General features: G+C 41.0%; 1 protein-coding gene across 1 annotated transcript in view; it reads left to right on the top strand.

Moving 5' to 3' along the window:
- The first annotated feature begins 5307 nt into the window (after positions 1-5307).
- Positions 5308-24443, top strand: part of USP3 (ubiquitin specific peptidase 3) — a 101530-nt gene continuing 82394 nt past the window's right edge. Inside the window, exon 1 of the mRNA XM_047766001.1 lies at positions 5308-5701. Within this exon, the coding sequence (XP_047621957.1) occupies positions 5626-5701 (76 nt within the window). The 5' untranslated portion in view covers positions 5308-5625. The remainder of the gene's footprint in view (positions 5702-24443) is intronic.

Here is a 24443-nt window from a genome sequence, read left to right as displayed (position 1 = left end):
TCTAGAATGGCCCCAGATCATCAAGGGCCAGGGGGTTGCCCTTTGTGATTTTACAAATGAGAGACTGGGGCACAGAGAGAAAAGTGACTCCTTCACTGGTCAAAGGGTTATTTGATGCTAGAGCCATTTAGTTTGGTCAGGGTTTTAGCTGCAAAGTAGGTCTTTAAACAAGAAAACCTCATCTCCTTCATAAAAGTGCTGTAAGGTTCACATTTCAATGATAAAAAAGCATTAAAGGCAATACAAAAAAAGAAATACAAATTAAGAGGTTGATGACACAAGGATTATTGCAAAGGTACCTAACACAAATGATCCTTTCTTTAGTTATTCAGAAGGCTCTTCTGTGTCCCGTGGTCCCATGGCTTTCTTCATTATTAGGAACTTCAACTACCCCCATAAAACACTGCAAAATTATTTAGCTGACCATGTGTGTCATGGGTGAAACTCAACTACCTCTGATAAAAGAGCAATTAGTAGTTGTGTAAATTTGTGTAATGATTTAAACTTTCTTTGAGCTTTAGCTCTTTCATCAGTAAAAAAGGAAATGATAATACCCACATCTCAGATTTTTTGTGGGGGTTAAATAAGAAATGAAAACCACTTGGTATATATCTGGCACCTAGATGGGACCCACTAAATGTAAACTTTTCCTCTTGCAGACTCCTTCTGTGAATACCTAGGGGAATATTACACACAATCATTGATATGATAGCTCTTGAAAGGGGGCACTTCCAACCACATTCAATCAACAAATAATAACCTTTTTCTAACATCTCAAATTGCTGAACTCAGTGCCTAGGATCCACAGATGAAAAGGAAAGCATCTGCTCCCCAGGGAGACCAAACATAAAGAAAAAACCAGCACCATGTGACAAGTTTCAGGGATAGAATGAGTGATGGTGTAGGGGAAAGGCTTAGATGTCTGCTTAGGTGAGTGATGGGAGGGCTTCCCCGAGGAGACTATATGCTTCATTGGGAAGGAGTCAGAGCTGACGAGGTAGAAGGGAAAGAGGTGAGGGGAGGACACAGAGGTGTGAGGAAGCACATTTTCTATAATGAGGGAGCTATTTTAGATATTGATGGAACAGTTTTTTTTTTTTTTTCCTTGAGAACCTTTAACAAAAGAGAAGGGACAGGTGACTGTGATGGCAGTGGCTATCCAATTTTATCTTGCCATACAGGGAAGTCACTGAAGAATTTGGGGCAGACTGATAATGCGAAAGGGGTGAATGAAAAGAACTGAGACAATGACTGCCAGGAAGGGCTGGCTGGCTGAAGCCCACACACAGCCCCATCATTCATTTAACAAATAGTTACTGAGGACCTGCCATGCACTAGGCTGAATTCCAGGAGCTGGGAATGAGGCAATGAGCAGGACCATCAAGGTCTGTTTTCATGAGGAGACTGACAATAGATAAACAGGTAAACAAGCACGGAAGTATGGGATAAGTGGCTCTTGGAAAATTAAACAAGGTGATAAAAGAGTCCCTGAGCAGCTGCTTCTCACCCTCTCCCCCTCCTTCTGAATACTTACCAACCCTCCTCTTGACCTAACTTCGGTTTTCCAAGGAGGTTTTGATCCTAGAAAAATCTCCAAGGTAAATAATTAACCTAGCTCTCCGGGTGTTTCCAGTAAGACTTCTTCCCCAGGGCCTGGTCAGCTGGTATTCCTTGCTTGGAAACACCCATTCCGACAGAAGTCTGAAGTCTCAAAGTTAGGGGAAGGTCTCAGCACCCTTAAGACCCTTCCTGATGATGGTTCCCTCGGCAACATAGGACCTCGCCTTGTGCCCCCCCATCGGTGCTCAACCCTCCCCCCTTTAGAAGAGAAAGATTTGATAGTATGGTTGAAACTGTGCATTCCTCTCCTCTGAAAAATGCAAACACTTAAAATTTGCCGCGGCTGCTGGCAAGAGCAGCTCTCCTCCCGGGTCCCCGCCCCCCGGGGGCTCCCGAGCGGAGGGCTGGGCGGGGACTCCCAGAGGCCAGCGGCTTCTCAGCGCCAAAGGGATGCGGGCCAAGAACCAAAAAGCGAACGTAGTATTAAACGTAACCGAAGAAACGAGGGACTAAAAAAGCAGATTGCACAGTGTGGTCTTCCTCCGTTTGACACATTTATTCACCACGAGGTTTTTTGGGGGGGGGATTTTTAAAAAATTTTTATTATTATGAAAACTTGCAGAGACAGAAAAGTTTTCGGTAAATCTAGTAAAAGTCTCAGGAGGCCTTCTGATTTTGTCCAGGTTCTCTGAATTGCCTGATAGTCATAGTTCGTCCTCTGTGGTCTATAGCAGTCAGGGACGACTGAGTTAGGACTCCTGCTCAGAGGGGGCTTATTCTAGTTAGGGAGAGAAGACTCTAAAACTTCTTTCTTTTTCTCCCCCCCCCCCAACAGTTTACACCTTACAAAGTGTTCTCACATTCCTGATGTCATGACAATGATAAACTCTGAGCTGAAGGGAAATTTAGAGATCACAGCAAAGAGGAAGAGGGGGCCAACTACCTGGCATATTGTTGGGCCACTTCCTAAACTCCTGCCCATGGTAGACATTGCTAATCGATCACGCATTCATGATGAGCACTTATTTATTGGACGCCCTCTGTGTTCCACATGTTATGTTAGGAATAGAGCAGGAAACCAGACAGACGTGTTTGCTACCCTTATGGACCTCCAAGGGGAAGACAGACATTAAACAAATAATTATGCTGCTGAAGAGTGTTTTTAAAAGGCAGAGTGTGGGGCACACAAGGGCATCACACACCTGGAGGTAACCTGAAGGTGGGGCAGGGTCGGGAAAGGACTCCCTGAGGAAGTGATGTTCAAGCTGAGGTCTAGATGATAAGGAAACTGAGTCCTTTTGAGGGTGAAAAAAGTAGCATTACACGCCAGGATGAAAGACCCTGGTGAGTCAGTTCCATGGCTAAAAGAAGGAACATGGATGATAATCGGGGGTAGCTGTCCAGAGGGAAACAGGTTGATCCAGACAGGCTTTGAAAAAGAATCAGTTGATAGGAGAGGGCTGGAGAGCCTGAGCAGAGGGCACATCTATTGTTTATACTCCCCCTTCCTAGGAATTATTCTCACTTGCTGTCATTAAAAAAAAGGGGGCTATAAATTATTGACTTCCTACTGGGGGTGGCAAATCTCATGAATTCTCACGTCTTCCTTTGGAGATAAGCATTGTTTTCTCAGTCTTATAGACGTAAAGGGCTTGGAAAGACTAGAAACACTGGCTAAAGTTGGTCCTCAAGTAGGCAGCAGAGCTAGGATTTGAGCAGCCACACTTTCCACAATTCGGCACTGCCATAAAACCTCAAGATGGCTTGCTCTAACAGCAGTCAAAACTTGGGAGGCAACCAAAGAGCGTTGACCGAGGAATGGGAAATACTGGGGGGGAAGGAATGGGGGGAGAGTAGGGAAGGGTCAACAGAGATGCCGCAGGTGAATGGACACCGTTAGGCAGAGGAGTGCGCGGCAGAAACCAAGTGGTGGCGGGTAGTGTGGGGGATGGCGAAGCGTGGGAAGTGACTGAGAGGGCACTCCTGGACTGTTGCAGGACTGCCCTGTGGGGAGGTGCTCTGCTCTAACCACTACCCGGCCTGGCCCGGTTAATCATTTCCTGACCTTCCTTCCTCCTCTCACCCGGTCCGAGGGATTGCCACATCAGCCTTCCCCTCCCCCTCCCTGCCTCCTGGCCCTGTTGCTCCTTCGCCGGGTTTTACAAGGAGCCCCAACTTTGAGGCAATGTTTGTAATAGCCCCAGACATCCCCAAGGCAGTGCCCCCACAAAGATCGAAGCCTCGCTAGGGCGTAACCCCTGCCCCAGAGGCTGGCCCTATCCTTTTTCCACAAAGAGATCAGAGAGCCGGGGAGCCAATCCTAGTACGGATTAACGGTAAAAAGGGGGATGGTAACAGCTGCTGGCGTGATGGTGCGAGGTTTAAATGAGGTATTATTTGTAAAGTGCCTGGTTGGGAGGCAGCAGTGGGTGTTTAACAATTGTTAGGTCCCTTCTCTTTTCGTCACCTGGTAACCGTGACCGCGCTCTCAGCAAACGCAGGTTAAAACTATCTCACTTAAATTTACACTGAGGGTTAGGTATGAATGTCTGATCGTCTGCTCAAAGTAACGGAGATGGTGAATCACTGTGACAGGGGTTGAACCCAGGTTCATGAGTGCCCAAGCTGGACCAGCCACTCAGCACCCAGGTGGCTGGCTAAGGTCACGTGTTCAAAAACTGGAACTCGATCACTATCGCACCTGCGGAAGGGAGCAGAACACTAAACTAGCATTGCTCTGGGACCTATGCACCCCGGTGGGTCTAGGCCCTTAATCTAAGCTTGTGTCTTCCTGTGTAAAAATGGGGCCACAGCGTCTGTCTGCCCAGGTGGTTTTTATTTTCTTCACATTTTTTTGTGTGGTCAGATTTTCTACCGCGCTGTAGCCAGTCCACCACACACAACGCAGAAGCACTCTTTGTGAGCGCTCGCCGGGCCGCGGTAAAAAGCGGCGGACTGGCCCTGTGTGCCCTGGTTTAGCGCCCCACCCTTCCAGGGGCGGGGAAGCCGCGGCAGTCCCGGGCAACAGAGTTGGGAAAGTCACTTCCGAGTGCAGCCAGACCCTGGGCGACCCGCCTGCGAGCGCGGGGACCCCCACCCCGCGGGAGAGGACGGGGGCGGGGCTGGGCTTGGAGGCGGGGCCTGCCCGGGGCAGGGCGGGGCCGGCCTGGGAAGACGGAAGCCCCCAGCCTCGGGGTGGCGACAGAACCCGGATTCCGGAGTACCACGTTTTCCGGAGCCGGGCCTCAGGAGACGGCGGGCGGGAAAACCCGGCTCCCGGAAGCTTTTGCTTTCTTTGACGCAAGGGCTCGGGACTCAGCTGCCGTCTGCCGAGCGCCCGGCGAGGAGCGACCCCAGACGGATCCTTCTTAGTCCCTCCGCCCCCCACCTCGCCGGGTCCCGGAGCCTCCGTCCTTCTCGCCGCTCTCCGGCTGGCCATGGAGTGTCCGCACCTCAGCTCCAGCGTCTGCATCGCTCCGGACTCAGCCAAGTTCCCCAACGGCTCCCCGTCGTCCTGGTGCTGCAGCGGTGAGTGCGGCCCCAGGCGGCCCTGAAGCGCACCCGAGGCCCCGGCTCTGTGGGGCCTGCCGTCTAGGGGCCGCTGGCGGCCAGCGCGCGGATTCGGGTAGGGGTGAGGGCGAGCGGGACTCGGCGGCTGGGGAGGGGTACGCGGCGAGGCGGGTGGTGCGGCGGCAGGCAGAGCGGCGGCGGCGGCAGCTCCTTTGTTTCCCGCGGCCCGACGGTCCGGCCGGCAAAGGAGAGGCCCGTGAGGGGCGGGAGCCCGCGGGGCCCACGAGCGCGTGGGGGCGGCAGCGAGTGGGGACCTTGGTCAGCGGCTCGCGCCCCCGCGCAGCCCTGCTGTGATCGGGGGCTGCGCTGGTCCGTGTCCCCGGGTCGGGGGCGGCGGGGGCGGGTATCCGGCCCCCACAAGGCGGCCGCACGTGTGGCGGGGCCCGAGTTTCGTCCTCTCCTTGACCGGACGGCAAAAGCGTTGCTCTCGGGGCGCAGCTTTGTCCAGGCTGCGGGGCGCGCTCTGGGGCCCTTCGCTACCTGCCTGGGCCCCCCATGCACCCGCGACCCGACCCACGCCGACCGGCGGGAACCGAGACCCGGAGAGGTGCTGAGTACTCAGGCGGCGAAGGTCGGAGTCTTTCATCAGCCAGAAAGGGTGAAGTTTGAAAACAGGCTGCTGGTTAAAAAGCTGAGAAGGCTAATCGAGCAGCTGCTTTGGAGGGGTAGCTCGAGTTGTCTTTCATATCTTTCGGATTGTCCGAAATTGCTTTGGGATTTCCGAGTTTTTGTGCTGTAGGACAGTTATTAGGTTTATGTAATGCTTTTGCATTGCTTAAGCTTCTTAACTCCTTCTGCCAGGCCCCTTCGAAGCCCCAGTACCCCCTTATTGTCTGCTCTAGAGACTTAGGATCGCACCGGCCACACTGCTTTGATTACTTCCTGGTAGGGCCCTGGTGCTGCTGATAGTCTTTGTTTATTAGCTTTGAGAGGATCAATGATAGCTTGGGTTGTAGTGTAAAATTTGAATTGTGCATTTCAAAAATCTTAAATTCGTTTGAATAAATAAAGGGAAGAAAATAGCAATGGTACGTTCGATTTAGCTGTGTGACATTTCGTTGTGTGCCGGAGCTGGGAAGATAGTTTAGAGAACGCACTAACACTTTTGACAGGTTACTTTTTAAAGGGTGAATATTTCCTTGGAGAAAAACTCAGGTAATGCCGCAAAGAAAAATTCATTCAAGGATAAGGAATAGAAATAACTGCGGTTTCCTTGAGCTCTTAAGAGGTTGGATGCTTGGCTTGGCTTTGTAAAGTCAGTATCTTTTTCTGCATGAAGCCTATAAAGATTATTAACTGGTTAATTTGTTTTACAGTGCAGTGTTGCAGTTCTTTTATGAGGGTGCAGAAACTTACCTAAGAATGTTTCTTTTACAGTGAATGTTGAGTATGAAACAACAAATAAGGTGTATCAAATTGCTTTACAAATTGCTTGGTAGTGCATTAGCTATAATTGTAGTTATAGCTGTGGTGCTATAAGTGTAACTTTTTTTTTTCCCCCAAAAGAGATGTGAAAAAAAATCAAAGTAAACACTAGGAAAAGCATACCTCATGAAGAATGATGAAATTACTCCTTGCTCACCTGTGGTAACTATAGGGTCACAAGCAGACAGCATGCTTTTGGCTTTTTCTAGGTAAAATCACATCAAATTTTAAAATGGCCTCACTGGGCACATGTATCTAAAAAAAGGAAAAGAGTTTATGCAAGTGGCAGATATCCTGTTGTGAGTCAGTCTTGCCTTTGTTAGTCAGGGTGTCCACTTGACTGTGGAAAAGAGATGCAGAAAATTGAGTATCTCTTGAGGAACTTAAGTTAAAATAGAGCATAACTAAGAGGCTTGTGCTGATTTAAAAAAAAAAGAACAGAGTTATATGTCTAGCCCTAAGGGAGGGGTGATTTCTGTCCAGAGGGTAAGATAGCATCTTTGTATCTTGCAACAAAGTTTTTCTCTGACATTGCTTTGGGAGGGTGGTTCTAGTCATGTGCTTCGATCTGTAGAACCAGTAAAGCTTAAGTTTCACAACTTTATGTGGGTTTTTCCTTTCTGTTCATATTCTGTGAATTGAACCAGTTTCATTTGGGCCTCCCACTTTAATCTGTTGGCATCCATTCATTGATATAATCTCATGTTTTTGTGTTGAGCTTGATCTTGTTCTTGCCTGCCTGTTGTTTCAGTGATTAAATGATTATTAAAATTGTGGGTCCTTGATCAGTTCATCATCTTGGAGCATTATATATTCTGGTATTTATTCTCCAACACTCTCGAATTTCTTCCTTTCTTTTTTTTTTTGTTTTTGGTAGGGCTCCAAAAGGGTAGCCAATGTGCAGAAAGATGTGGTGATCGGGTTTGGGTCTGATTACGTTGTTATTAGGGAGGGGAAAATCCCTGTTTTGGCACTGGGACAATAAAAGTAATGCCCTTGCCTTGTTTTCTTTGGGAGGTTGCAATTACACCATGGTGAAACAGCCTTTAAGGCAGCCAAGCAAATTGCAAAAGACCAACATCCTAAGCTCTGCTAGGTAGCAACACATCCTTGGAAAGTAGTTCTCTTTCCTTTGAGCATCGATTTCATTGTGCCATCTGTAGAAAAGGGTATTACCTCACATTGACTTTGCGGGTTGCTGTTAGGATGAACAGGGTCATTTTTTGTGAAAGCTTTGAGACACTCCAAACACTATTTGAATAGTAGGTGGTATTATAGGTCAGAACATCTTTATAAAGAGGACCCTGAATACTTAAATATCTAAAGCCCTTTAAATAGGGCCTAGGACAGGCTGGCTTTATGCTGAATTATGTTTTACAGGGAGATATATTACTCAACAAGATTAGGGGGTATAAGAAGTAATTATACTTCAGAATTAACTTGAGCTTCTTATCTATGGAAGGCACTGGGTACATTTATTGTATATGTTGTGTAATTGTATATCACAGCAATTCTCAAACTTTTGGTTTTCAGAACACCTTTATGCTCTTAAAAATTATTGAGAACCCGAAGGGTCTTTGGTTGACTTAAATCTATTTATATTTGCTATACTAGAAGTTAAAACAGAAAAATGTAAAATATGTATTTATTAAATCATTTACAGTTAACAATGTAAATCCATTCTTGTTAACATAAATAATAGTTTCTATAAAATAGCTGTATTTTTCAAAAACAAAAATTTAGTGAGAAGAGTAGCATTGTTTTAATTTTGGCAACTCTTTTTGTTGTCTGGCTTAGTAGAAGACTGGTGGATTTTCATATCTGCTTTCACACTCGGTCTCTTGAGATAACACACATCATGTAACTTCTGGAAAACTCCACTGCATGCTTGTGAGTGAGAGTAAACAAATAAAAGTAACATCAGTATTATTTATGAAAATAGTTTGACTTCATGTACCCCCTGAGGGGTTTTGGAAACTCTCTGGGACTTTAAGAACCTAGTAGTATGCAGCTGTAGTACCAGTTAAGGATACCTGCTCTTAACAAAATAGCTTTAAAATATTAAAGAATTCCCTATGGGCTTAAAGCTAGCAACATTTATATCTGTGTGGAAACTTACAGAGTTTGTGAAATATATTAGCTGGGACCATGGGGTCCAGTAGTCCTTTGCTCTCAAAAGAGCTGCAGTCTAATCTAGCTGGGGAGAGACAGGAAGCTAACTGGTTAGAAGATAAATCCATGTTGTGGTTTAAGGTAAATGTTGAAAATAGCAATTTCCTAATACGGTAAAAGTTGATTTATGTCTAATTTTGCTGAAAGCATTCTCGTTTTAAGTGAAAAAGTTTTAAATAAAAACTGGGACATTCTCTCAAGGTTTAAGTGCATATATCCAGATGTTATTTTCAGAAGCTGGAGGCTTGAGTATTTCTTATTTTTGTGGGTAAAAGAGTTAAACCAGTGGCAGAATACTGGGGGAAAAACACAGATTGTTTAAAAAGAGGCCTTGGTCACAACTGTTTCAATAACTAAGGAAAGCCAAAGACTTCAGGGGTTTGGATTGAATAGGTAGTTATATTGGAGATATTTTAATAGCTTAGGCAAGAAAATTTTTCCCTGATTAATTCTTCAAAGAATTGAGAAGGTCTCTTAAAGTTTCCAGTACATGCTTGCCCTCATATTACTCTAAGAAAACTAAGTGTAGATTAATTGTTCTGCAGTTTGTGAATATTGGAGATTAACTTTTTTTTTTTTTTTGAAGATCCATTTAGTAGGATGAAGCTCTGATTATCGACTCCTTGTCATTGGTAATAAATTTTTAATTTGTGATAAAAGTGAGAAACCACCTTGATGGAATTATGGTTATTGTGTACCATGTTTCTCTCACAACCTAACATTTGAAGACTTTTGTATGCACTATCTAAATTTTCTAGGTATGATCAGTCATTTGTTCATTGTAAATTCAAATGCATTTACTGCTTTTTAGTAATAACCCTGTGTGAAATATTTATTAAGTGCCTAGTATGTAATAAGACACTCAGTAAATATTTGCTTAATGAATGAAGGACCTTTCTTCCATTTGGATGGTGGCTGGAATGGCCTTAAACTTTATGTTGAAAATAAATGGAGAGTAAGTGAGCTTCTCCCCAGAATGCTTTTACCAGTCCTCACTCCCAGTTTTTAGTCTGTAAAGTAAACTTTGACTGGATTGTGAGCAAATGACCATCTGCAGTGTTGTTACCAGGATGAATTTGTATTCTTTTGACTCTCTGTGTTTATAGATGGATGGGTGGACATTTTAGCAGTAAATGTGGGTGGGGCAGTTAAAAATCAATTAATTGGTGATACTTTTCTTTACATTAATTTTGAAGATTAAATTTTATTTTCAGATGTTAATTTTTTCCTGAAGAATTTAAGCTTTTTTGGGGTAATGTTTGTAAGCTTAAGACAAATGTAATTGTCTTTCTGATTCTTCTGGCACTATTCCATCCCCATTCCCAGCCCTCAGAACCTTAAAGCAGCAGCAGCAGCGTATTTCCACAGTCTCTGAATAATTGGTATTAGATGTGAAAGACCTGGAATTTAGAATGTGTTCCATGTGTTTGTTTGAAGAGACTGCAGTCTGGGGATTGAGCCTAACATTTTTCTGTTGTGAAGAAGTTTTGACACATAGATCAAAAGTTATTTTCTAAATAGAATTCTTAGTGGTATACAAAGAATATCCTTCATGGTCTAAGCAGAAGGAGGATCATGGGGTGAGGGGAGAATTTGAACTCTTTGTTTTGGCTTCCTGGTACTCATTTATTCTCAAAATAATTTATTCTCATTATTCTTTGCTGTTGCAGCATTAGCTTTAGGCTCTTATACTATCCTACTTTTTCCTTGTTGAAATTTATGCAATTTCCTTCTTTAGTAGAACATAATAGATTAATTTCTGATCTTTCAAGCTTGATTTAGAAATACTTAATTTTTTCTAGTGTTTGTAGCTCAGTAAGCAGAACAGTGAGTAATTTAGTTTGTAGCTCATTGAGTAATTTAAGTTCCTGTTTTAAAATTTGAGTCCCTCTTCCATCAGGGAGTAATTTACAAGTACATTTCTCCCTAACCTGGTTTATTTTTTTTCTTTTTGAGCCTCCCATCCCTTCTTGAGCTGAATATTTATTTTTCCTTGTTTGAAAAAAAAAATTAGTTTCCTTTGGTTAAATTTCCAACCTCTGGGTTTTGTGTTCCATCTAGACATCCAGATAGACTTGGGTAGTAGTTTATCAGTGTTTGAAGTGGAAAAATGTATATGGTTAAATGTATCTTAGTGTTTTATGTTTATTCATAGCTACTTTAAACATGAGAGCAACTGCTGTAGGTGTTTTAATAGAGCTTTCCAGGACAGATGGCTTAGAAGGAAGTACTTAGATTCTCTGCAGGGGCTAGTACTTCTTGGAGGGTGTGTTTGTGATGAAGCTTACCCTGATTGACAGTTTAGAATCCTGAGAATACCATTAACAACAGTAATAGCTTGTTCATCTTACCTAGAATTATTTGGTGCTAAGACCTTTCGAAATGCTCTGTGATTTATAATAGTCTGTTTTGAGAATGAAGGTAAGAGAAGGTATCTTTCACAAGGAAAGGAAATGTACCTGAAAATTATTCATTGCTGTTGTATCCTGAAATCTTTCAGGATTGTTGAATGATCTTTGGCTTAGAAACTTGTAAACAGAGATCATCTTTTAACTGCTGTGACTCTGCAGATGTTAGTATATGTAGTAATTCCAGATGTTTTCTCATTTATTAGTTTTGCTGAGTAGGAGGAGAGCTGAGAACAACGTAAAGTAACTTCAAAGCACTTTGCTAGCATTTAATCTTGACTAATTTAATTAACTACTCATACTTGTAGTTTTTCCTGTTTCATAGATTGTGAAACTGAGACAAAGATTAACAGAGTTGCTTAAGATGCTTGGGGGTATTAGAGATAGCGTAAAGCTTAAATTCAAATACCATTCAAATTGTACTTTTAGCTTGCCTTTTTAAAAGCAGGGTCTTTATTTTGTCATCCAGTCACTTACTGCTTGATAATTTAAAGGATTATAAGTGTTTGAAAACATACTTGAAATAATTCCTTTGATGATTTTGACATTTTCAATTCTACATTTTGAAAATGCTTTAAAAAAAACCCTGTACTTGACTAGCTCTTCCTCCCCCTGTTTATTAATTAAAATGCCTGTAAGCTGGAACCAGACTGGTAATACAGTTGGAAGATAACAATTTTTTTTTTTTGTCTTTTTGCTATTTCTTTGGGCCGCTCCTGCGGCATATGGAGGTTCCCAGGCTAGGGGTCGAATCGGAGCTGTAGCCGCCGGCCTACGCCAGAGCCACAGCAACGCGGGATCCGAGCCGCGTCTGCAACCTACACCACAGCTCACGGCAACGCCGGATCATTAACCCACTGAGCAAGGGCAGGGACCGAACCCGCAAGCTCATGGTTCCTAGTCGGATTCGTTAACCACTGCGCCACGACGGGAACTCCAACAAATGTTTTTGAATGTTTTTCATTTCAGTTCAGATTTAATATTTTTGTAGGTTGAAATTCACATTGCTTTCGTTGAGATATCATAAACTGGCCTTCTCACCATAGCTGTGGATAAAATGCAGTTAGCCTTTGGTTATTTTATAAATGTACTTCTCTTCTTGAAGTTGCCCTCTCCCGTTTTTCTCATTTTGTTTCTCATGGAAGAGATTCTTCTTGGAGGTGGTTAGTTGTGGGGAGGGAGAGAATTCTTAAGTTAGGGGATTTTACTTTTGCCTCAGGTAGCTCAGAAGTTATTTGAATCTTTGCTTAAAGATTTTAAAGGCAGTGTACCTTGTTGACTCCATTTCGTTATATTCTAGGATTTTCTAATTGTATTTATTGTAAAAGTTAATTATAGTCTTTAGACTGCAGTGCTTAAAACACATTTCCCTCATTTCTTTTTTGTTTCCCCTCCTTTCTGAAGACATACAAAAAAGTAGGTATATGTATGACATTTACAGGTGTATAAAATTCGGATGAGTTTAGGAAGGCAGTTTCAGATTTTGAAAACTATTGTTGAAATTAAACTTGGACATTGAAAGATGAAGTTTCTAGTCTTAGTTTTGTGTTTGCTAAATGCTTCACCATTAATCAATGGTAGCTAATTAAATTTTATAAGACTCTTTGAGGAGGGAATTGAGAGTTTATGTTGAATATGAACCAACTTGTGTCTTTGAAAAGATATTGTAACCAACTGGATTTTATCTGGAGACTTTGTACTCTGCTTTAGGATTGAATAGCTCTATCAGTGGGCTGTTTTCCATTTTGAGTAGATGTTCTTTCCTGGTATTTTTTCTTTGTTCTAGCTGGGTTTAAGACAGCCTTATAGAAATCTTCTTGCCTATTTATCCTTGACCTACCCTGAAGACTCTTCATTTTATGGACTGTTCTTATAATATCTCATCACCAGGAAGAACAGACTGGTGATTAACTGTCATGTTCTTGCAGGTTTAATTTAACTGATTATAAGATAGTACACTTGTAGTTTTAGCTTAAGTCTTTGTCCTTACTGACCATGTTCAGGTTTTCTTTTCAAAATAATAGATAATTGTCCATTCCTTTGTTTGGAACATTGGTTGCACAGTATTGGTATGGTAATATTTTGGTCAAAGTTTGTGAAGATCCTGCTGAAATTTCTAGGGAGCAAAAAGAAAAAAAATTTTTTTTGATGATGGTATGTTTCCCTGGGATAATTGATAGATAACATGTTAGAGAAATAGTCTAAAACAATAGTTTTTTAAAAGAATTTTATGTGACTTAGACACTTTGGGGCTGATGCTTATATTATTGATTGTTACACAGTAAAGTTGAGATTAACTCTAGTTTCCATCTGAATTACTTTGAATGTTAATTGTGAGATGTATTAACATTGGAGAAGTTGTTTCCAACAGCTAAGGACTCAGGTTTCACCTTGTGTATGTGAAGTAGCTGCCAGAGCTCAACATTGATGCTGTGAGAATTTAATTCTAATTGAACTGCATCAGTTTCATTTCAGTTATACCACGTGTTTTGTTTGTGTATAGTCTTTTTAGAGCCTCTTTCCCTTTGATTAATTGAGATTTGGGGGGGCATGTGTGTCAGATTTAAAAATTATACCTGTTGGTGGTTAAAAAAAATTCAACTCTTGGTTTGTGTTAAATACTTAGAACAGCTATTGGAGTTTGCAGGTGCCTATTTTCTGTAATACTTTTACTTTATGTTTTTTCTTTCCATTTTTTTGTAAATGTTCCCATTGATATTAAAAGAAAAGTTGCCCAGCACACTAGTAAGTATAACTGTGGCCATCTGACCCTCTCCCCCCCTTTTGTACTTCAGTGCTAACCTTTATTATTATAACTACAAGAAACTAGAAGAATCGTGCAGTGCAGATATTAAACTGCACTGTGAGTGGTGTTTGATAATAAGAGGTCCCTAAATCTCTTACTTTTTTTATGTATGGAAGGGCGTGTTTCCTATAAAAATATATATACATATGCATCTTTTAAATTTCATACACTTGCTTTTGTTTTGAAATAATAGTCGTATGATGTTTACATTTATGACTTGATTCATTTCTTTTGAAAATCCCACTACAGTTTAACCATGGATTTGCTTACTCAGGTTGTTGGCAAAAGCATGGAATTACATCAGATCTTGCTCTTTTAAATAAATGGAAATATTAGATGCCAGAATTTTTCTTAAGTGATTCATGGCTCTTATGTTCATTCTCTGTTTAATCAGCTTCATAGGGAAAGTTATTTTTGAGACAGTATAAGCTCCTGGTAATTTTTCTGTAATTGTTTGTGTCTGGTCTTCCAAAGGCAAAAAAAAAAAAAAAAGGTGGCACATTTTGACTCTGATTGAGTAATCTGCTTTGACGTTCATGGTTAATCCTTCTCCCCGCTACCCTTTCCTCTCATTTGGAGGTAGGGCATAGTTCCAGGATTCAGCTGAAGACTGTAGAATAGATAAAGCATAATAGCTTCATTAGGTGTTTTTCACCAAAAGAGATCTGAACAAGTCTGAATTTGTGTTAGAATGAATAATAGATGTGCTTAGTGCATTTCAGTTTTAGAGGATATGTAGTTTTACATACATTATTTCTATGTATTGTTTTTATTTGATGCTGAGAAGTGATTTCAGAAATGCATTTCAAACTAGAGTAAAATGCTTGAGCCAGTGAGAGAACCGGTCTTAGGGATAAGAATTTGCTTCTGTGTAGGAAATCAGTGGGACCAGATGCCCTCTCTTTTCTGGCTCTCTGGGTATCTGGATCTGTTAACATATAGATGACAAATTTTGGCCAGCTTTGAAATTACATTCTCTAATAGAGGACACATACCATTAGCTCTGCACATTAGCCCCGTATACAGGGAATTCAGTAGGCGTCTGGCCCCGAATGATAAACTGCTATTGTTATTTTCATTTTATGTAATAGATTTTAAGCATTTTTTAAAAATAAAATATGGTTTGGGTAGGTTCATCAATTGATATGACTATTATATCAGTTTACCTTTTAAAGATTTATTCATGTTTTTGACAAGTAATACACATGTACAGTTAAGTCATAGTATCAAAGGGTTTAAAATAGAACATCAGTCTCTACCCTCTGTCCTCTGTCCGCTTGTCCACAGACACCACTTTCAGCTCTATTTAGCTTTCTCTTTCATATTTACCTACATACTTCTAAGTAATATACTATTATTTCTTAATTTATCCACTTTAGGTATCATCTCTTGACATCTTGCTATGGTAAATGAGGACATTAGTGTTTGCATTACCCTCCCCTCTGCTCCCTCTCCATTTCTCAATATAATTAGGTTACAAATTTTGATTAATATGGTGATTACTTTTTTCATGTCTGGCATTTTGTTCTTCTTTGAGGTAATAATTGACTTTTAAAATATTGCTTGCTTTACCTTCTATACATTTTCTCCCAAATGTAACCTATAAATCAGTCAAGTTTCTATGAACATTATTTTCCAAGCACTTAAACATACATTCTCTTAGTATTATTTTTTTTCTAAAGCTCTCCTGCTCCCACCTGAACAGACTGTTCTCTCGCCCGCTGGATAGTTTTTTCCCTGAGATTCCCTTGCTGTTCTCTTGTATTAGAGCTCCCGTTTCCTGGATCCCAGGTTTTTCTTTTCCTTGGATTATCGGACCATTTTGCTAGAGTATGTCATCTTGCTTTCTTCTCAGGGGAGGCAAATTTTTGATTCCAGGCAGGTCTCACACCTTTATTCTACCTCTGTACTTGATTGCTTGGCTGATCATAGACTATTAGTTAGAAGAGTTTTTTCTCTTAGATTTATTTGTTTATTTTTATTTTTTTTGCTTTTTGGGGCTGCACCTGCAGCATGTGAAAGTTCCCTTGCTAGGGGTCAAATTGGAGCTACAGCTGCTGGTCTACATCACAGCCACAGCAACTCAGGATCCCTAACCCACTGAGTGAGGCCAGGGATGGAACCTGAATCCTCATGGATACAGAAGATGAGCCACAACGAGGGAGCTTCCTCTCTTAGAATTTTGAAAGCAGTATTATTCCTTTGTTTTTAGGCTTCTGGTGTTGCTGTTAAGATACCTGATGCCTGTTTGATTTACTGTTTCTTTATATATATCCTTTTATTCTTTCTCCTGGAAGCTTTTAGGATATTCCTTTTATCCTTGGTATTCTGGAATTTCAGAACTATGTGTCTTGGTGTGGTGAATTTTTCTTTTTTTGTGATGGGTACTCAGATGACTTTTCAATCTATACATTTCAGAGTACACTCATCCTCCCATAGTTAAACCTCCTTGTTTGTACTTTTTTCTTTGTACAATTCCTATTAATTGAATGTTGAGTGCTGTGGGTAGAACTGTAATTTTCTTGTCTTTTTATTTCTTTGCCCTTTGGTTCTAGTTCTTGAGATAGTTCCCTGTTTTTGTTTTTTTTTCTTCCACCCCTTCTGTTTCACTTTGATATTATGATTTTAATTTTCAAGAGCTTTTTCTCATTTTTCTGACCATTGCTTTTTCATAGATTCTTGCTGTTGTTCTGCAGTGTCTTCTCTTATTAATCCTGCATTTCAGAGTTTGTTTTGAAGTTTTTCTGTGCTCTCTGTATTGTTTCTCTTTCCTCTGAGTTCCTCTTTTTCTTTTGAAAGTGATTCTCTCAGACGAGAGGTTTTCTTCACGGATCTTGTTTTAGCTTTGTCCATCTTTTCGTATAAGAGTGAGGCACTAAAAAAGCTCTGTGAGTGAGGCTTGTGTGCAGTGGGCTTCATCATGAAGTTGGGGAGCAGGCTACCTTCTTCACTGGAGGAAGACACTCAAAATGTCTATGTGGAGAACTTTAGGCACCACCTAGTTTTTCAGTTTTCCCTGTGGGAGCTGTATACCTGGCTGCTGATGTTCTGATAACAGGATATGGGGAGCTCCATGAGGCAGCTGTTCCTTGCAGCCTTGGACCCCTTGTGTTCAATGCCATACTTACCTTTGCTGGCTACTGTGCCCAGGGTCCTTGAGCCCAGAGCCACCTCCTGCCTGCACTCTTATCTGCCCGCACTTAAACTGCTAAGATTGTTATTGCTCCTCTGACTTCTTCCTGACTCCCCAAAATGTGTTGAAACTTGCTAGTCTCACATGTTCTGTTTATCTTTGTGAGTTAATATCAGTTTAATTTCTTTAGGGTCATTTTAGTGAGATGTTAGGATGGAGAGGAGATAAGAAAGAAGTTGATCTCCCATGCTTAATTTGGTGTCTATTTTTAAATGAAATATTTTTTAATCCAGTTTTTAGGGCAAAGTGTTTTTCCCTATCAGAAATGGATCATATTAGTTATCATCCAGAGAGTTAAATCACTAAGATGGAAATTTGCCCTACTGTTTTTGAGCAAAAGTCACACTCAGATTTACTTTCCCTGATTTAACAGAGCAATATATTGTTGCTGTTACCGTAGTCAGCAGAGAGTAGATAAGCCAGAAATTTTGACTCTGCTTGGGAAGCCAAATCACAAGCCAGACTTTAGATATATAAAAGAAACATAACTGTAAGGTCACTTGGACTACTGTTATTAATGTGTTACAATATTATTAGTTCATTATCCATCAATAAAGGGAAGTTAACTGCCAGGTTTATATTATTCTTTCACTCTGCACAATGGTAATTTAACCTTTCCCCTTGTGTTTTAGTAAAAGAAAAAATCTTCTTAATAGGAAGAATAAAATTTTTTAAATCTCAGAAAACCTTTTTATTTTGATAAAATTTTACATGTAAAGAAACATTATTAAGACTAATATGGAGAACTCCATGTACTCTTTACCTGGATTCATCAGTTGTTAACATTTTGCTACCTTGGTGTTACACATGCACTTTCTTTCTTTCTTTTTTTTTTTTTTGTCTTTTTGCTATTTCTTTGGGCCGCTTCCGCGGCATATGGAGGTTCCCAGGCTAGGGGTCTAATCGGAGCTGTAGCCACCGGCCTACGCCAGAGCCACAGCAACTCGGGATCCGAGCCGCGCCTGCAACCTACACCACAGCTCACGGCAACGCCGGATCGTTAACCCACTGAGCAAGGGCAGGGACCGAACCCGCAAGCTCATGGTTCCTAGTCGGATTCGTTAACCACTGCGCCACGACGGGAACTCCGCACTTTCTTTTTATACACCTTCCCCCAGTAATTTGGAGACCTACTACTCCTTCATCCGTAAATACTTTAGTGCCCCCCTCCCCCAAGATCAAGGACTTTGTTTTGAAATAAGCATAGGATATAGTAAAAATCAGGACGTTTAATAACTGATATAAAGTATTACCAAGTGCACATTTCATTCTCAGATTTCCCACTTGTCGCAGTAATGTCCTTTATATAATGTACTTTTCTGTCCACCCCATCTACCTCCCACACATCTAATCCAGGATCATATGTTTCAATTAGTTGTGATAACTCTTTTGTCTCCTTTAATCTGGAACAATTCCTTATCCTTTCTTTGTCTTTCACATCTTGGTATTTTTGAGGAATGCAGGCCAATTATTTTACAGAATGTACTTCAATTTGAGTTTTTTTCTGATCTTTCTTTCTTTTCTTTTTTTCTTTTCTTTTTTTTTTACCACACCCGTGGCATGTGAAAGTTCTTGGGCCAGGGATCAAACCTGAGCCACAGCAGTGACAACACCAAATCCTTAGCCAGTATACCACCAGGGAATGCCTCTGGTGTTTCATGGTTAGATTCAGGTTGTGCATTGTTTTGGTAGGAATACTGCAGAAGCAGTGTGTCTTCTCAGGGCATCATATCAAGAGGTATATAGGTTGGTTTGTCTCAGTTTGGTGATATTAACTTTTATTATCTCATTAAGATAATATTTGCAAGGTTATTTTACTGTAAAGTTACTCTTTTCCCCTTTATTAAAGAGTAATTTGTAGGAGATGCTTTGAGGTTTTACATACAGATGTCTTATTCCTCATCAAACTTTCATCCAATAATTTTAGCATCCATTGATGATTCTTGACTGAATTAATTATTATCAGTTATTACTGAATCGGTTATTAATAACTGAATAGTTATCAGTTATTACTAGGGTGGTTACAAGATGTTGATTTTCTTCTATTTTTTTCTAAATATATATAGGGAAGAGTTTTCCTTTCTGCCCTAGTTGTTTATTTATTCATTTATTTTATTAACATGGACTCACAGATTTTTATTTATTTTTATTTTTTTATTTATTTTTTTGGTCTTTTTGCTATTTCTTGGGCCGCTCCCGCGGCATATGAAGGTTCCCAGGCTAGGGGTCGAATTGGAGCTGCAGCCACCGGCCTACGCCAGCGCCACAGCAACTCGGGATCCAAGCCGCGCCTGCAACCTACACCACAGCTCACGGCAACGCCGGATTGTTAACCCACTAAGCAAGGGCAGGGACGGAACCCGCAAGCTCATGGTTCCTAGTCGGATTCGTTAACCACTGTGCCACGACGGGAACTCCAGATTTTTATTTTTTATTTTGTGATATTCTGTTATTTATTTAGGCTTTTTTTAGGGCTGCACCTGTGGCCTGTGGGGGTTCTCAGGCTAGGGGTCCAGTTAGAGCTACAGCTGCCGGCCTATGCCACAGTAATTTGGGATCTGAGCTGCACCTGTGACCTACACCACAGCTCATGGCAACAATGGATCCTTAACCTACTGAGTGAGGCCAGGTATTGAACCCCCAACCTCATGGTTCCTAGTCAGATTTGTTTCTGCTGTGCCATGACAGGAACTCCTTGTTATTTATTTTGAAGCCTAAATTGTCTTAAGGAGCCCCCTTAAGCCATAATTTTGACATGCTCCTATTGTTCTTGGAGCCCTTTGTTACTTTCTGGCATTGCAGGTTGTTCTAGGCTCATCTTGTACTCATTTGGCCCCAGTCTTGGAATCAGACATTTCTCCAAGTAGCCTTTATTTATTTTAGTGGGGAATAAGATTTATAAACTTAGAATTCTCAGCAAATAAGAGCTAAAAAAAAAAGAGAGAGAGAGAGAGAGAAAGACCTGTGTGTATGTGTGTCTGTCTGTGTGTGTGTGTGTGTGTGTAACCAGGAGTTCATTTTGATACCTATAATTCCAATTCAGCACTACAGGTCTAGTCTTGCCCTTTCTGTATATGTAATGCCTTTCTCCAACAGTGAGAATCTGGTTCCCATTATCTTCAACCTATGTACTTCTTGCTCAATGCCATAATCAGAGAAAGTAGTTCTGAACAGCTAACCCATACCATTGCAAAAAAAAAAAACCCCTTATAACTAGAGTTTAGTATTTGTTTACTATTCTTTTTGTCTGTATACTCACAAAATATAAAGTATTATGTTCGAAAGTTGATTGAATTTGTTTCCTTCCCTCTTTTAATATACTTAATTGACATACGGTTAGCTTCATTTGTTTGTGTTTGACTTCCGTTTTAGATTTTTCCCACCTTGTCCTTGCTGATTTTATTCTACTTTTTTTTGTTTGTTTGTTTGTTTGTTTTTGCCATTTCTAGGGCCGCTCCCGCAACATATGGAGGTTCCCAGGCTAGGGGTCGAATTGGAGCTGTAGCCGCCGGCCTACGCCACAGCCACAACAACTTGGGATCCGAGCCGCGTCTGCAACCTACACCACAGCTCACGGCAACGCCAGATCCTTAACCCACTGAGCGAGGCCAGGGATCGAACCCATAACCTCATAGTTCCTAGTCGGATTTGTCAACCACTGAGCCACGACGGGAACTCCTATTAGACATTTTGAGTACATAAAACATGAGTATGGTTCCAGAAGTTAAAGCAATACCAAGAGGTGTTACTGCTGACTCTTCTACTCATTCCTGTCTACCTACCGTAGACAACTAGTTACTTTGATCTATCCTTCCTGTTTCTTTTTGTTAAAACAAACAGACAAAAAGGCAGATACATGTGTATTTTCTCTCACAAAAGGCAGCAAACTAAGTATACTCTTTTGGAATTTGCTTCTTCTTCTTTTTTTTTTTTTTTTTGGTCTTTTTGGGGCCACAGCTGCAGCATATGGAGGTTCCCAGGTTAGAGGTTGAATTGGAGCTGTAGCCTCTGGCCTACACCACAGCCACAGCAATTCAGGATCTGAGCCACGTCTGTGATCTGCACTACTGCTCCCGGCAACGCTGAATTCTTAACCCACTGAGCGAGGCCAGGGATCAAACCGGCGTCCTCATGGATACTAGTCAGGTTCCTTAACTGCTAAGCCACAAAGAGAACTCCTGTAATTTGCTTCTTTCATTTAATAGTATACTCTGGATATCCCTCCATATTTGTAGAATTTTTTTCTTTAACATCTTGATAGTACTTCATTTGTGACATGTCACAGTGAATTCAAACATTCTATGTTTGGGCACTTAGGTTGTCTCCAGTATTTTACAGTTACAGATAATGCTGCAACTAATAGCCTTGTACAAATATTGTAAAATTTTGTGTTGTTGGGTATCTTCAGGGAAGATTAAAAGTTTTTTTAATTGTGTAAGCAGTAGTGTGTAGGTGATTTTTATAATAATACTTCAGACTGTCTGCTTGCTCCTATCTTTCAAATGTATTCAAGGATGTGGAAATGAAATACTTTATTGTAATTATGTTTCTGTCTGTGAAACCTTGAAATCAGAGAGCTGGAAGTGACCTTGGAAACATTTTTAATCTACATCCAGGTTCATTTTAAGCAGTTCACTTTTCCTTTTACATACTGGTCAGTGCTGTTTCACCACCTGAGTGGGCAGACTCAGCTCTTTCTAGTAGTCTTCTTTTTTTATTTAATTTGTGTTCTATTCGTTTATGTTGTATGGTTAATTGACTGCTCCCTTGGCTTATAGAATGGCAGTAGGATAAGACAGTTATGCATAGGATAGAAATAAGGATTTGGGCATCCATTTTCTCTGATAGGTCTCAGTGCATTAGTGAGTAGTATAAACTCAGAGGAGCATCTTGGATTCCTAGATAATACTGCTGGCCCTTTTGGTGTCTGATGTCTTCCAGTCTTTTGTTCCAACAGGTGGGCATGGGAATAGAAGGGGGGCCTTCTTCTGCATTGCTAGATAACCAGGTAAAAGATCAGAAGGGCCATAAAAGGATTACATGTGTGTTGAGATAATGATCCCCTCAGCCTAAGGGTGGCTGGAGCCTCAAAGCAGATCGCTTCTGGTCCCAAGATGACTCTTTAGTGTATGTGTGTGCACCATACAGATGTTATCATTTTCCACACATGTCCTGACGTAAAAAGTTTAGGATAGCAGGCTAGAGCATAGTCTCAAAATTAGCCGCTAAGAGCCAAGGACAGTGCCCCTTAAAGAGAACCAGGTTATAAGGTAGATAAAGAAGAAGAAAATTAAGCTGATTACCATATCCTAAACCTGGTGTAATTTGAAATCATTTCTATTTACTTCGTTGCTAAAACAAAAGTTAGAGATTAAAAAAATATTTTTAAGTGACTTGGCCCGTAACCCCATAGTATTGGTTATTGGAATACCCAAGGCGTACCTGTGATTGACTAGATTGGTGCATCACGATTTAATTTCTGTTCTGAATACCTTTCAGTTTCATGTATTTCTGTATGGTGCAGAAGTACTGTACTTAATGTTTTATCTGAGAAGCACCTTATTCAGTTGTCTAAACCTCCTTGCACATTTCTCAAAATGAGCTTCTAAAAGTACATTTGCTTCTCAAGTATTTATTTTACATTAAATTTATAAAATTTAATAATTTTGACATTAAGGGAGCTAGAGTAGTTATATCATTTTTGAAATAAGCTATTAAAATAGAGGGTTTATCTCATTCATTTGATGTTTTAAATTTCATTTTAGATCAGATACAGGAGGAGTTTCTGAGGGATTTTTGCTAACTTGACTTACATATTTGGAAATTTTTCTATGAAGAGGAGTTTTCAGCTTCAGGTCTTTTTAATGAGTATAAAGTAGGGGAAAACAAGATTAGTAGTCATGGTGTATGTGGATCTATGTTAACTGCTTTGTACAGAATAGCAGTCACCAGAATTAACTACCATTTTATTCTTTTACACACCCACACACACACCATGTGCATGTGTGTACTTATTTTTTTTCTTTTTTGACTATCCTGTGGTATATGGAGTTTCCAGGCCAGGGATCAGATTCAAGCCACAAATGCAACCTATGCTGCAGCTGCGGAAATGCCAGAGCCTTAACCCTCTGTGCCGGGCTGGGAATTGAACTTACGTTCCAGCGCTCCAGAGACATCGCACATCCCGTTGCACCACAGTGGGAACTGCTCTTTTTAATATATTTTTTAAAGGAACTGAGAGTCACCGGGTGGTTTGTATCTCTTAGGCCCCTTGTGCACTTTATACTCTTTGTCTCATGAAACCCTTACCATAGCCATGTGAGGTAGAGGTGGTATTTGTCCTCTATTTTACAGATGAGGAGCAGGTTCTGGAACCAACTCCTTAAGGTTGTAGGATAAAACAATGGGAAAGCTAGAATGTAAGCATAAGAGTGTTGGTTCTGAAGCCCATACTTGCATCATTATACCACATGACCTCTAACATGTTCCTTTTGTGTGTACAAAGTAGTGGTTACATTCCTATGAGGGTAGCCAAGTCAGTTTGGGACATTTTTATTAATATAAAATCTTTAATAAGAAGGGGAGGAATTCTTTTGGCAGGGCTAGAGGTCAAGGGCAGGTGATCAAGGCGTTTGCCTAGTTCAACCAAAATGATGTGGAACAGAGTTCTGGTCGCCGTGCCCCTCCTCTACCTCCTCCTTCTGAGCTGGCTATACAACAATTTGCTGAGACCTTGAAGAGAAAAAGTGTAAGTACTTCCTCAGAAATTTTGGGAATCTGGTTAGGATGTGGGCTCTTGATCACAGCCACCAAGGCCTGAGATCAGGCATTGTTGTTAGGATGTGATGGGGATCAAGTCAGGCTGGCTAAGGAGTATGTCAGAAGTCTTAGGGTAAAGAGAGAATTGGAAACAGAGATGAAGTAGTATGTTCTCAGCTTATAATTAATTTTTCAGTGTCAATTTTTCAAATCCACCCTTCAATAAAATGTGAAGTTTCACAGAATGCTTATTACGGAACATACTTCAGAGAAGCAAAAGGAATGAAGGATATGGTTCTGAGGCTTTTAATGAAGATAAAAGGAATTCTTGAAAGTGCTAATGACACTTTCTTAAGAATCTTTATCGAAAATTTGGGGTTGTGGGAGTTCCTGTTGGATCTCAGCGGGTTACAAACCCCACTACTATCCATGAGGATGTGGGTTCAATCCATGTCCTTGCTCAGTGGGTTAGGATCCAGCATGCCATGAGCTGTGGTGTAGGTTGCAGACATGGCTTAGATTCTGTGTTGCTGTAGTGTAGACCAGCAGT

This window comes from Phacochoerus africanus, chromosome 2, assembly GCF_016906955.1.
Source record: "Phacochoerus africanus isolate WHEZ1 chromosome 2, ROS_Pafr_v1, whole genome shotgun sequence".
Taxonomy (NCBI): domain Eukaryota; kingdom Metazoa; phylum Chordata; class Mammalia; order Artiodactyla; family Suidae; genus Phacochoerus; species Phacochoerus africanus.
Note: the sequence above shows the minus strand (reverse complement) of the source record. Positions and strands in the feature narration are given on the sequence as shown.